The following is a 14,123-nucleotide window of genomic DNA, read 5'->3' as shown; positions in this document are numbered from 1 at the left end:
TCCGGCTACTATAGACAAAGCGATAGAAAGTACAAGGACTCAGCTTGGCAGGGAGTACTTCTTTGTAAACTGGCCTGCAGTCCTGATACCCGCTTAATTGGATTAGAAAACCCGACTCTTCGGGGGATTTTTATCACAACTGAGCGGGTATTATCTGTAGGTCTAGTTCTACTTCCACAAGGCACTCGGCTCATGGAACTTGGCTCAGATGAGATCAACCAATACGTAATCTGGATGTGGTACTGTCTAATCCTAGTCGCACGTTTCCTCGGCTAGACTTTCTGGGATGAATCACTGTGGGCCTGCGAGGCTTCTCGTCACCTGAGCACCGTGACAGGATCACGTTGAAACAGTTCTTTGTTACGAGCAGAATCAACTCTTGATTTATGCTTCTCCTATGTGCCTCCGACAACAGATAGCACACATTGACATTTGATAGTTATCTTAGTTTTGTTTCCGTTCCGGAGGAGGCATGGCATCCCAAATTATCTGTCCGCTCTTCACACCGACGATGAACAAACTGCCAGATGTCAGGTAATGTATCTCTTTCTTCTTCGCTCATGTATGATAAATCCTCAGCATATATCGCTGGAATTCCGGTCAGCCATCGTTCAATTATCCTCTGGAACGGTGTTTGATAGGCTTCGGATTGATGCATGGATAAAGAATCTCGATTAGTCGGCTGAGGCTCCGGTGAACGTGGTTTTTCGATTGGCTTGTGTGATGAAGAATGCTTCCGGCGTAAAAGACGATCTTTTTGTCCCCTCAAAGACCCGGAAGAACGCCTAATTTTATCTCGATAATATTCGCGAGAGAGGTCTTTCCAAGATAGGCTTCCGTGCGCCTCTAGCCATCGTAAAAGGTTTTCTTTCTCCCAATCCGACCACCCCTGCACAGGTCGCGGCATTCTTGATTTGCGTCAGATATGGGAGATCTCGCACGGTTGAGCAGGTTGGATGAAATCAAGTTTTACCAACATACAGCGGAGCGAGAATCTGGCTTGAAAGAACCATGACCGGATTGACTCATCTAAGGATCAGGTTTAAATTTGTCTGTCTCCTCGGGAAAAACGTATCATAGCTACCCTGGTTCAAAGAGTCGCCAGTTCATTATGAAAGTGCTTAAGATCGGTTGGTAACCGTAGCCGGAGGTGTTCACTGCACATGGTAGGAGAAAATGCCATAAGCAAAGACAAACTTGTTTTCGTTGGTCAAACACCCTTGAAAGTTGGGGAGTAAACAACGGTCGACTCAACATGGGATGCCCTGTAGGCTAAGCTCACTTGTCTCATGCCAAGCCCTTTGGTCCTACGCACAAGAAGCCATTTGCTCTCTCAATTTCCTTCTCAATCAAATTCATTAGAGGCTGCTTTGCTATGCCCCAAGAGATAGTAGCGCAAAAGGAACACCAACACCCCAATTTGATTTCGAAACTTTTGGTATGTCATCCTCTTTCTACAATTTGCTGTAAATTGTACGACTCAATTATTGTCAATTCCAAGCCACGATGGACACCACTCTCACGAGTCTCTCGTCCAAAGCTGGGGTCATACTGTTGGCAAACATGGAGATTGTGGAGGTTGTGTCTATGTTCTCTATCGGCGCTTACAATGCCCTTGAAATTGCGATCATCACTTTCAATGCATTTGACAGATATCGCGGACTGTACTTCTGGAGTATGCAGGTCGCCTCGTGGGGCATCGTGCTGCACTCCATCTCGGCCATGGTCCGGTTTGTCTCCCAGGCATCTGGTCTTGCAATGTCAATCCCATTCTTGCTGGGTTGGTGCGCCATGGTGACTGGTCAAGCTGTTGTGCTCTACTCACGGCTGCATTTGGTGGTTTTCGACAGATACAAGATGCGCTGGACTCTGTGGATGATCGTCCTCAATGCAGTGATCTTGCATATCCCAATGAGCATCTTGTTTCTTGGCATTGGCTAGGGCAATACTCACTTCGCCCGAGCCGCTGCCATTTACGATCGGATCCAACTGACAGGCTTCTGTATACAAGACCTGATTTTGTGCGGAACCTACATCCGACAGGCAGCACGTATCATGAAGCCGATCATGGCGCTTCGTGATTGCGCGGAGCGGCGCATTATGGTCCACTTGGTCATGGTCAATGATTTTGTGCTCTTCCTCAACCTCCTCCTTGTGATCGCTGAATACAAATTTCATTTCATTCAGATCAGCCTCAAAACGGTAGTGTACAGTATCAAGCTCAAACTAGAGTTTACTGTCCTCAACCGCCTTCGCTCCCTGGTCAACTCCGATCTTTCTACACCCAGTAGTAGATTTCATTTACACTGACCCCTCGCAAAGCGATATGCAGTATACGACAACTATAAATCTTGGTTATGTACATGTAGAATGATCCACTTCCTGACAGAAACTTAGAGCCTCGTCACGGCCTGTCGTGGCCCAATGCCGCTCCCATTGTTCGGCTGCCCTTATGGCGCGCGGCTACGAAACCGCTGTGACGCCTCGGCGAAGTCCAATACGGCTTGGACCGTCTTCGCCCTTGAGACGGTGTCTGGTTTACCTGTTGTGATTCCAGGTTGGTGCAGATCAGGAACAGAGCCGCACCATCGGAATTAATCCCGATGTATCTATACGAAGAATCAAGTTGATTGGAAATCAACTTGTTCTTCTCGTTGTATATATAGCCTCATATTTCCCTCTAAAGAAGAATAAGAATCAATCTTCCTTTGAACTACAACAGGTAGCTTATGGAGGCCCTTCATACCTCACTGTCTTCGCAACCTAGATTTATTATCGAGACCATTCTAGGTCCGTTGATTGAATTCCCAGAGGAGCAGCCGAGACGGAACTGATATTACACATCTTCCACGTTAGCATGGTCTCAAATGATCGAGCAACTAAACTTACCTGCCGTTAACAGATTCCAGTATCAAGCTTAGATGAACTAGGGGCGATAAAACAGGTCAGTTCGACCCCAAGCACATGATAGTTAGGGTCGGGTCAGTCCATACTGGAGGAGAGCAACTGGTGAAATCGAAAAGTGTCCGATATTCCTTGCTCCAGGATGACAAGGGAATGCTTGAGAACGACTGTTCTGCTGGCGAGAGTTCGGGTACTTATAGCATTGCATCCAACCCTTACTCTCGAGTCGATGTAAAAATCTTTGCGAATTGTAAGGGTCTCAACACCGCCGACCGTCATATTGCAGCTGGTTCAACATTTACCCAGTGATCTGACGCAGTATTTGGAGGCATCGCGGCTTTTTTTTGATGATTGAGTCGTCAAAACCCTTCCTCACTGTTGGCACCGTTGCAATAATCCCAGCGGTCCGCAAAAAGCGCCGACGACACGCTTCAGCATTCATCAACATGGGTCTGTACTTCATCGCTACAGAAGGTGCTATGTAAATCAGCGGCCACCTCGTTCAATATTATTTACGAATCATGAACACATATTTCGCCGATCAAACGTTCAATGGTGGAGTTAAAGGCATTTGGAGCGGATGCGGTCATTATCTAACAATAATACTAGTAGGATTTTCTTTCCCGAGTTCGCCGTGAGTCTTTTTATTTACTCATTTTCAGTCCAATTACTAATTCATCAGTCTGCTCCGCCATGTTGCTCACGCGCGGAATATCGCTCGTCAATTTTGCAGTTGCCTCTTCAGCATTGGCATTCCAAGTCTTCGTCTTATACCCATGACACCATCAGTTAGAAGACGAGTTCAAAGCTTTTGAAAAAAGAACACCACCGAGTACTGCGCCAGATAGATCCACGCACACCCTTTTGAGAATAAACGAAGGGCGAATTGAGACCAATGACCTGGCTGGGATGTATATAGACGCCGGCGACAAAGACGATTCGTTCACTTTTTCTTGTTTCCAGCCTTAGTTGTAGATGTAGAATGATTATTTTTATGGGCGTTTCCTTTATAGACAAGTTAGAAGTAGCTCGTCTTTTGAATTGTTTGCTATTAATCATTCCTAAATACATTTGTAATTCATATCAATTAAAAGCGATAACTGTATCCATCTCTAGTACTTAACCAACCGGCAGGTCTCTTCGATAATGACTGTCTGTGGACCAGCCTATAGCTTTCAGGGAGAATTCCAATTGCTAGTAGGCTGTGTAAGAAACTGCGAAGAAGAGGAAACAGCAGAATCCAACTCATGAGACGTGCCCTGTGGTTGGCCACTAGACAACTCAAAAATCTCATGGGCAGGGCCAGTACCCAGCTCGGCCCTCTGGGAAGAGGCTTGGGCATCGAGCTCAGGGATGCCCTGTGGTAGCTCTTTTGGTCGCTGAGAAGGCAATTCCGCCCTTTCTTCGTGAATATCATTTGAAGGGAGCTCCACGGCAGATTCAGCCGGAGACACCACCGGAGACACTGTAGAAAAATACGGCGAGTTCAAGACCCGCATGAGCGAGGCGGTTTCAGGGGGCGGCGAAATGTCTCCACGAAGCAACTCCTTTGCGGTCACTTTCCGTCCATACATTTTCTTATTAGCGTCAGCACGCTCTCCCAACACCCCGCCTTCAAGTGAGACACCGGCGTATATACCCCGAGTCTTGGAGTACGAGAGCATACCCGCCACACCTTTCTTGCTAGCTGTGCCAGCTGCCTCAGCGGTACGCCCAACAGGGCCAGCGGCCATTGATACGTTTCCGCCCACTGTTAAAGAGCCAGATATAGCGAGCGTCCTGACGGCCTCGTCGGTTGTAATTACAAACACAAAGTCGGTTAGCTCAAAGCCTATGAGGCCCCCAACCCCACCCCCTCCAGTCATCAGAGCAGATGGAGTAGACCAGCTGCCATCGGGGAGGCGAGAGATGATTAAACCTGAGCCGAAGCGTCCAGAACCCAGAAAGCCTGCTCGCAAAGAGGTGATGATCACAAGGCCCTACATATATGAATGGTGGGACGTCAGCTTGATAACAGAAGCCCCTGAAGATCTGAGTGGCTGACCTTTGCATTGGCAAGAATCTTGCGGGGAATGCCAACATCAAGCTTAACAAAGCGAGGATTGATGAACGAGTCAAGGATCTGACTAGCCTTCTCACATTCGCCTATGATACTGTCAACACTACTCTCGGCGTTACTTAGTTAAGCCTTAAGCCAAGCAGGGGAACACGCACTAGCCAGTGAGGCTGGGAATGGGTTGTGTATCGAGTTTCCACGACCGAGCTTCTTTTCTTTTGACATTGTGCGATAGATGTCCAATTTCAGTTGCAATTTGCAAAATTTCTTTTGTGTTCAGTCAGCTCGGTACAGAATGGTCGAAAAGAATAATAAACTGATTAATTCGTTCATTTTCTGTTTAAACACTGTGAAAGAAGCAAGGTGTTCATTGAATATTATTGGCCAAGCGGCACGCTCCACCCCAAATCACGCGCATTTCCTAATACCCAGTCACCCCCTCCCCCAATTACTGGTGACGCGCGCTCTCGCACGCTGTACGCCCTGAAACGACCAAGGAAAGGGGAGAATAAATCACGTGGTTTTCATCACCTGCAATGCCAAATACCTGGCCCGTCTCTATCGGAGCGCCACAACCCAGCCTCCCATCAGCCTCGGGCACTCAGGGTTTGTAAACCCTTTCACTTCGTTTCAGGGCAATCCGCTGCAAATATTATTTCACCCTGCCTAGACAGATGTCCTCCTGAACAAGCCAGTGCTCGGTCCACTTCTCTACCATATTCCCCAGGCCTCAAATTCCAGCCCTCTTCCGTATGAAGAACTACGTATGGATCTCTCTTTCTGAAGCTTTCGTCGCAAATTTGCAGTAAGTGGCTGATATAAGCCAAAAAGTAAGGTAGGTTGGCTTGGATTTGATGCCTGGGGAATCTGACATAAAAATGGACATGCCATGGGCCTAGAGGATCTGTCGGAAAAGTGGAGGTCTATTTTTACTAGCGTCCATGCATTTTATTCAACACCACATCATTTTCATTCCTTAGGCATCAACTGCTGAATCAGCACAGTCAATCCCCTTATTTTGCAAATCATCCTGTATTTAGAATAACACATTTCAAGTACTGTTCAATGACCCCATTGGTCTATCTCCGTACTAGTGCGTACAGCTTTCTTCGGAATCGACAGGATCCTTCCTAGACATGGAGGGGCACTGAGGAAGGAGTGTATAGGAATTTCGTGTAATATTGTATATTACACGTAAAGGATTCGTTCTGGAACTAGATCATACAGTGGCGTTAAACAAGTTCTCGTAACGCTAAAAATGCCAAGCCTTAGTAATCTGGCGGTGTAAGGGCGGTAAGGCTGCTACCGCCCTTTCTATAAACAACGCGTCGATTTAACGTGTTATACATTAATATTTTATATCTTTTTACACCTTTTTATCTATTAAATCAATCAAATTTAACGTGATTTAATATGCCTGCTGACCGTGTCCGTGCCCTACCCCCTAGATTGCCGCCAGAACCAATATACGGCACAAATCAGGACAAACCCACCGCGTCGCCGCCGAGGGCCGCAATTAGATGTCTTTACACGGACAAAGATCACCACACTGAGAGGAATAGGCCTTAAATATAAGGATATCCAAGCTCAAATGCCTCATATTCCTCTTAGTACAATATCATCGACATGTCTTCTTGAAAAAAAGCGACAAAATGAAACGTTACCACGATCTGGACGGCCGCGGAATCTGAATGAAGATGATCGTGATCACATTTTTGAGTCAATTCATGGCGATCCACGCGTTAAGTATCAAGATTTATTGGAAGGGGTTGATCACAAAGTCTGTCGACAATCAATTTGGCGACTTCTTCGTGAAGCAGGCCTACGAAATGGTTGTGTAGGAAGCGGCCTGAGTTGACTCCAGAATGGGCTGCAAAACGACATCGTTGGGCTCAAAATTGGGCCCATTTAACCCCAGTTCAATGGAAAAGACGACTCTATTGGTCTGATGAATCAATGGTTGAACGAGGGAAAGGAGCTCGTCGTGAATATACATTCACAAGACCACAAGATCAAATAAAAAATCAGGATGTTCAAACATATTCGTATAACGGTATAAAACAAATGTTTTTTGCTGCTTTTTTAGGCAGTGGACGTGGAACTGGATTAATTCCATTATATCCTCAAGTTAATGAAGATGGTACTCCAATTGGGGGAATTAATCGTTGGGTTATTTTAGAGCTGTAGCCGTGCCACGTACACTAATCCGGCTACCCCGAATTAGTGTCCCCCACCGTAAAGGAAAATATCACCGTAAGGGAAAAAAATCACCAAATCTTCAATTTTTAACTACATAACAAAAGTATCGTGATAACCAATTACATCACCATTCGCACCAAGAATTTCTGTAGATACCATACTATTTTGACCTCTAACAGGACCTTGGGAAGGTGTCTTTGCATCGCGTTTTTTAATCTCTCTTGCCACTCGTCTTTCCTCTGCTGCATCTTCTTTCTCACGCCGCTCAGCAATAGATCGATTTGCATCTTTCACACGTAGAATACCATCATTTTTGAGGTTTAATAATTGTCTTTTGGTAGTTTTTTTAGCCCGCGGGGCTTGAATTTGGGCCATTTTTGCGATTGTAGTTGATGCATTCTGGATAGCCTCAACATGAAAATTCATCTCGGTAAGGACTTGCTCAAACCTCCGTTTTAATTTGGGGGTAACACCATCCAATTCCATCAGCGGAGCCAGTTTTTGTCGGCGTTTTTGAACGTCTTCGATTGTCTTTGAAGGTGTATTTTCAAGACTTGAAGATAATAGATTTTCTGGGGGTGGTGATGGTGTATTCCGAAGGTCAATTGATATGTCAGGAATCGGAGGAAGTGCATCTTCTAGTGGCTTGCAAACAATCTCAGCGTTAACTGGATAAATGCCTCTTTCCCGGAAGGAATTGCGGCAAACTCGCTGTGTTAAAGCTTTATCTCTAAAGCCCATAAGGTCTTCAAGAAATGAATTTTTGTTGGCTGTAATGCCACCACCCCACTGTGAAATAAGGTTATTTTGTTGACGAAAATAGGCCTTATAAGCCAAAAAAGGCTTGCCATCTAGAGGTTGAATATAATTGGTCTTATTTGCTGGAAAGCAAAAAATCTTTATCCTCTTCTGTTCAGCATACATTAAGAATTCCACAGTCAAATGGGAGCCACAGCCATCAAGAAGAAGAATTCTATACTCTCCACGTCTTACACGATGCTGTGTTTCTTGGTCAAATCTTTTAAGCCAAGACACCGCGAGTTCATCAATCATATAGCCTTTTTCAGTAGTAGCTGTCATCCAATTCTGGGGTAAATTGGTGTTATACCACGACTCCATTTGATGACGTCCTTTGAAGATAATAAGTGGTTCCATTCGCCAGCCATCAGCTGCAATACACTCAGCGACTGTCACTCGCTCTCCATGTTCTTCACCGGCGAGGCGAGGAATTTTTGATTGATAACGTGTAAAGACTTTCTGGGTTTGTCCTTGGCCAAGCTGGAAGCCAGTCTCATCAAAATTGTAGACGAGTCTCTCGGGCACACCGTTCATAATATTGGCTAATAAATCATACCAATGCCGTAGGATAGCGACATCTTTATCACTTATTCTCTTTGAATCGGTGACTTTCTGACGTCTCAGCCCAAAACTATCCTCAGAATCATTATCATCTTTGGAGAACCTTTTCATAAATCGATAGACCCAGTTTTTACCAACTGTTCGATCTGGTGTTGCCGACCGAGCAAGACTCATATTTGCCCACTGTTCTATAATATTTGGTGTCGGTGGAATAAATGCATCGTCTAATGACTTGATCCAATACATCAAAGCAGCTTCCTGCGTATCATTTAAAGCCTTATTCGTAGGTTTTCGTTGGTTTCTAGGCGTTGAATTTTTACGGACGCGAGTCCACAAAACTTTAGGCGAAATCCCATATTCCTCAGCAATGCGCGATAAATTTGGCTTTTCAAGGGTAGAGATATATCCAATAGCCTCTTCCATACAATATTCCTTATTTTCATAGAAATCGGCCATAGTTAAGGATGTGAAATTGATGGAATGGTGTGGGTGAAGAGATTTTTTCCCTTACGGTGATATTTTCCTTTACGGTGGGGGACACTAATTCGGGGTAGCCGGATTAGTGTACGTGGCACGGCTACCAACAAGTTCTTCCAACCTTAATTGGAGATAATCCTGAGGCTATTTTTATGCAGGATAACGCCCCTGTTCATACAGCAAATGTTGTGAAAGATTGGCTAAGGGAGCAGCCTTTCGAAGTAATGGAATGGCCACCTCATTCGCCGGATTTGAATCCTATCGAGAATCTTTGGGCGTTATTGAAGACAAAGATATACGATATTCATCCAGAGCTGCATACAATGCCAGATAACGACGAAACCCTTAAACATTTGGTTAGCTATGCTCAGGAGGCATGGTCAGAGATTGATCTATCAGTCTTAGAAAACTTAGCTGAGACAATGTCTAATAGGGTGCAGGAGATCATTGAGAATGATGGATGGTATACTAGCTATTAGACCCTAAAGAAAATAGAAGTTTTTTCGGCAGAAAATACGGCAGAATATTACATAAAGTGGGGCGCCAAGAATTCTCTTACGAGAACTTGTTTAACGCCACTGTACGTACATGCTGATTGAAGGACGCGTCTCCCCACTACAATAGATACAATGCATACGTAAGTTAGCGTGGGGCTGGAGGCCTTAGCTACTTTCCCCACTCTAATACATTATAGTATCATCAATTTCAAATTCCCTAGGCAAAGAAATGAAAAATTAGATATAATAAAATAAGATTTTGTTCTTCTGATACGGTATAAGCTTTGGACCTATGGAGTGGGTAGATGGGCTGTCAGCTTCTATGGGTTTCAATGGATAGGATGCAACATCTCCTTAGTACGCACCCCCTGTGCGGTACGCGTGGATTTGGCCCCTGCGTTGAATCATAAGCTATTTATTTTTGTTTCTAGTTAGAGCAAATAACAAGCACACAGCGACTGTAAACAGGATCTGGGCCAGTTATTTTTATCAAGTATATGATGCTCGCACCTATTTATTCCATTCAATCCTCCTCGATCCCTAAATACAGCTAATTCGTTGTTTTGGCAATTTCCACATATTCTTATGCAATTCAGTTATGTCGTGGACTCAAGAAGATAGTTACTGGAGCCGACCTTTCGACTGGCATGATGAATTGCTTCAATTTGTCCGTATCCAGGGTGAAGAAATCAACCGTGAACAGTGGATGTTTATGGTAACGACCAAGATTGGCTTCACACCCCAAAGCGATAATATTGTGAATCGGCTCCGCATCGCATGGAAGGCGCTAAGATTCCGTCACCCTGATATTGCTCTGGAGGTCCATGGGAGTGAGAAGCGGTACTATCCGGTTTACAATGACCAGTCGCTAGAGACATGGTGCAACGAAACGTTTCGCGTCGAGACTGAATGCTCCTCTGCGGAGGATTTCTTTACTCAGCACCGTTGTGCGGCCCCCCTTGCCAATGCGACCTTTCACTGGGTCCCCACTACAAGCGAATTTGCTCTGGTTTCAGCTCATGTACTATGGGATGGCCGAGGTGGTATCTCCATGGTGCATGAATTTCTATCTACTCTCGAGAACCCTGTACTACCCCCGGTCTTTGATGGAGCTGAGGCTAAGAACCTTGTTCCTTCACTAGATGCAGTTATTGGTATGCCAGATAAGCCTAAACCTGAATGGGAGGAAAAGGCCGACGAGATTCTCCGGCAGTATGTTGCTGCTCAGCCATCAATCGGGTTATTACCACCTGGAGATCCTAAGGCTAAAGCGCTACCTGCTGAAATGAAGCGGACTAAGATAGTCCTCTCCCCCGAAATAGCAAAATCCCTACGCGAGGCCACCTGGAAACAGAATATTACAATATCAACTGCAGTTCAAACCGCGGCAATTATGGCCCTGGTTGATGTGAATAATCGTGATTCTCAACCGGAAAATTTCGTCGCCTGGTCCTTTTTTGATTTGCGCAAGTCTCTCCCTCCTCCATTTAATGGTCCAGAGCATGCGCCATCAGTACGACTAGGGTGCATCCCTATGGTTTCGAAGGCTCACAGTTCCTGGTCTGAAATTTCGAAGACTGTAGATCAATTGAACAGAACTCCTTGGAATATGAAAGAAAGTGATAATATGTTTGTCCGCCAGTCCTTAAACAGGAAGAGTTTAAACATGTTCAAAGCCGTCGCATCCCAGCCACCAGAATTGCAGCCACCGCCCCAGAGCGAGCCATTCATTAGTAGCATGGGTATTTTGGAGGACTACATTAAACATGACTATGGCCCTTTCTCGGTTGCGAATGTCGAAATTTTAATTCAATCGATTACGCCAGTTATCTGTCTCCATTTTTGGTCTTGGAGGGGTAGTCTGCACCTTAGCGTCAGTTATAACGTTGCGTTCTACACGTCGGATGATGTGCAAAGATACCTGACTATTCTGAAGGATACTATGCAGAGAAATTTGCTATCATTTCTTTCCGTTCCTGATGAATGATGAGATTCCTGGGGCTTATATTGATTTGGCTTTTTCCGCACATGTGCTTCTGTTGACAACTGTTATTGAAATAAGTCAGAGGAAATGCCTCGTGTCTGTATCAAATATATTTTACAGACGCTTGAATTGGAAATTACAAAAGAAAAGCTAGTTATCAGAAAAGATTTCGTAAGCCTTTGAAAAGATTCCCCAGGCTTGAAACTTGGTCTAGCTAAATTGTCTCATGCTGGGAGGGTTTGGAAATATTGCGCGGTTTTTAAACTACCTTTAATTCCAGAACTTCCCATCGAGCAGATCTCGAGGCCAAATGCACATGCGTCTGCCTAATGCATGCTCGTCCTTGTTTCTATATACTATTAATGGCGACTGACTTGCTGTATGGTTTCGTTTTACCACACGAACGGATTCATAAAAGATATAATTATCAATATTTTGGTGAACTTTTGAGTTTTGCCTCATCTTATCAGAATGATATACTGTAATCATCTCTGAAGTATAGATTATTACTCAAATCTGTTGCCGGTATTCGGCATAACTGATGCCTGAGCATTAGGCTTTGTGATGCATCACATCCGGCATCATAACGGCGACGCACACCGAAGCCGGTCGAGCTCATAAGTGGCAATTCTTGCCGACGAGCTTCTGCATGGACGAAGATGGAACATCTCCGATTGTTTGCCATGTAGTTATTTGTCATTATACGGCATATTTTGTATGTAGACCTACCGGGAAATACGTGTCCATAAATACGTGTTATCCCCGGCAAGCTTTCGGCAGAAACACAGCTCATATTGACTACCAAAAGGATCACTATTCTCCCTTCTCCATTTACCCGTAACAAAATCGTGGTTGAGATTAGAGCCGCAATCACAGATATAACATGATTACACGAACTGCCCATAAGAGATACGCTAATTGCATCTTGCCCCTCTCAGTTCTCTGGCTTAGAAGACCAATGCCTGTCCTTTGCTGTCCTAAGAATCATTTACACATATTCATAACGTGGCTGAAGCTGGAGATTGCAATCATCTATTGACACCTTGCACGTATGGTACAAGACCTACCATCCAGAAAAGGAAAATCTGGAGGCACAAGCCGACCTCCACATGAGACAGGTCGAATTCCCCGGCCTAGCCGCCGGACTCGGAATGGGCCGGAGGTGGTCCTCACAAGCAGGTTGAAAATAAATTTCAGTCAAAGACCCGGGGGTGGAGAGGTGTTAGGAAATGCACGGACCTGCACATTGGGCGGAGAAGGGCTTGTTGGGTAGCCAATCATTTATTATTGCAATATAGAGTAATTTCATTTTGAGCGGCTCCATTCAATTGCACCCTTTCCCGTTAATCATCGCTCGAATCCATTAATAAAAAAATGTCGATTCCGAGGAAAGCAGTACGCACTAGTACGGAGATGGACCAATGAATTCCTTGAACCGTACTTGAGATGTGTTCTTCTAAATACAAGATGATGTGTAAAATAAGGGGGTTAAATGTGCTGATTCAGCAGTTGATGCCTAAGGAATGAAAATGATGTGGTGTTGAATCGACGCTAGTAAAATAGACCTCCACTTTTTCCGACAGGATCTAAGCACGCGCTGAATCATCAATCTGTAATAGGAAAGGTGGTAATCTTCTCCTGCGGAGTTCGACAAGAATCTCTGTGTGCAAGTGGTGAATCTGTTTTCGATCCATAGTGTATCTCCTTGCTGGTTGAAGAAAGTAAGCCGGCCGGTCTTTTCTATGAGGATCCACACCCCTGGCAGGCCGTCTACTGTATTGCATGCCTCAACGAACACCATTGGTAAGTCATGGCTGGTATCATTTGCGCCTCCGCCCAACTCTAGAGACTCGTTAGCTGGCCATTCATAAGCTGAAAACAGTAGAATCCTTACTCGAGCAGTCTTTTGCATTTGGAAGAGCAAATGGATTCAAATGACCTGTGCAGCCATGATTGCCATTTGACCATATCAAGCACTGGTTGCCAACATCAACGACGCCTAGAGTACTAGCAGCAGGAGACGGCCCGTAGAGAATGGCAGGGAGTGCGAAGAGGAATCGACGCACTTTGTCAGTATATGTTATGTGAAGGAATGGAGGAAGAAGACGGTCGTGTCAGCTTCCCTTATCTGGTGAAGAAAGTCCGAATAGCACAACTCGACATGGGACAATTTGCTGCAATTGATACCTTGATCAAGCGACTGTCTTGGTCATTCGAGCCAGCAAGATCCTAGCGGCTTCAGTAAAGTGATTAAAAAATTCAATATGTGAGGCGCATGGTGGGTGTCCCCATTTTGTGTCGGTCACATCTGTAGGGTATGTAAGACATACGTCAACCTAGTCTTACTTTATCCGCATCATTTATGAAAACTCAGTACGGGCTCTTCTTGCATACATTGTCTCGATTCAAAATAGCCGACATCAGATAACGTACGATTACCTCGTTTGCCTTCAAATCTCACCTCAGGGCAGTTGTGGCAGCCTGTGTGCATCCATCGTCATTTAATTAACCCAGGCCAAAACAAATAGTTCTTAAGACAGAGCCGTCCCCTGAAAGCCATTCTTTCTCGGAGTCTGCATATGGGCCGACTGTCTTGTCCGTGAGTTTTTGAGGACCCGGCGACGCCCATCTTTTGGAAACTTTTCAA

At 45.0% G+C, this 14,123-nt stretch overlaps 5 protein-coding genes across 5 annotated transcripts; 3 read left to right on the top strand and 2 right to left on the bottom strand.

Moving 5' to 3' along the window:
• Positions 1–1,506: 1,506 nt before the first annotated feature.
• On the top strand, positions 1,507–1,941 carry N7478_010504 (uncharacterized protein; the record flags this gene model as incomplete). The annotated part of the gene is made up of 1 exon (XM_056926718.1): positions 1,507–1,941. The coding sequence occupies one exon, from the start codon at positions 1,507–1,509 to the stop codon at positions 1,939–1,941; it is 435 nt and encodes a 144-aa protein (XP_056776088.1).
• Positions 1,942–4,079: 2,138 nt separating this feature from the next.
• On the bottom strand, positions 4,080–5,185 carry N7478_010503 (lipid-binding SYLF domain-containing protein; the record flags this gene model as incomplete). The annotated part of the gene is made up of 3 exons (XM_056926717.1): positions 4,080–4,883; positions 4,949–5,049; positions 5,119–5,185. 3 exons carry the CDS (start codon positions 5,183–5,185, stop codon positions 4,080–4,082), a joined length of 972 nt encoding a protein of 323 aa, XP_056776087.1.
• Positions 5,186–7,249: 2,064 nt separating this feature from the next.
• Positions 7,250–8,974, bottom strand: N7478_010502 (transposase; the record flags this gene model as incomplete). The annotated part of the gene is made up of 1 exon (XM_056926716.1): positions 7,250–8,974. The coding sequence occupies one exon, from the start codon at positions 8,972–8,974 to the stop codon at positions 7,250–7,252; it is 1,725 nt and encodes a 574-aa protein (XP_056776086.1).
• Positions 8,975–9,147: 173 nt separating this feature from the next.
• N7478_010501 (transposable element tc3 transposase) lies at positions 9,148–9,474 on the top strand (the record flags this gene model as incomplete). Its single annotated transcript, XM_056926715.1, has 1 exon — positions 9,148–9,474. One exon carries the CDS (start codon positions 9,148–9,150, stop codon positions 9,472–9,474), a length of 327 nt encoding a protein of 108 aa, XP_056776085.1.
• A 616-nt stretch (positions 9,475–10,090) lies between these two features.
• Positions 10,091–11,479, top strand: N7478_010500 (uncharacterized protein; the record flags this gene model as incomplete). Its single annotated transcript, XM_056926714.1, has 1 exon — positions 10,091–11,479. One exon carries the CDS (start codon positions 10,091–10,093, stop codon positions 11,477–11,479), a length of 1,389 nt encoding a protein of 462 aa, XP_056776084.1.
• Positions 11,480–14,123: the final 2,644 nt, after the last annotated feature.

The sequence above is a fragment of the Penicillium angulare genome, assembly GCF_028827245.1.
Source record: "Penicillium angulare strain IBT 27051 chromosome Unknown utg000007l_segment0_segment0, whole genome shotgun sequence".
Taxonomy (NCBI): domain Eukaryota; kingdom Fungi; phylum Ascomycota; class Eurotiomycetes; order Eurotiales; family Aspergillaceae; genus Penicillium; species Penicillium angulare.
This window is presented reverse-complemented; position numbering and strand designations above follow the sequence as displayed.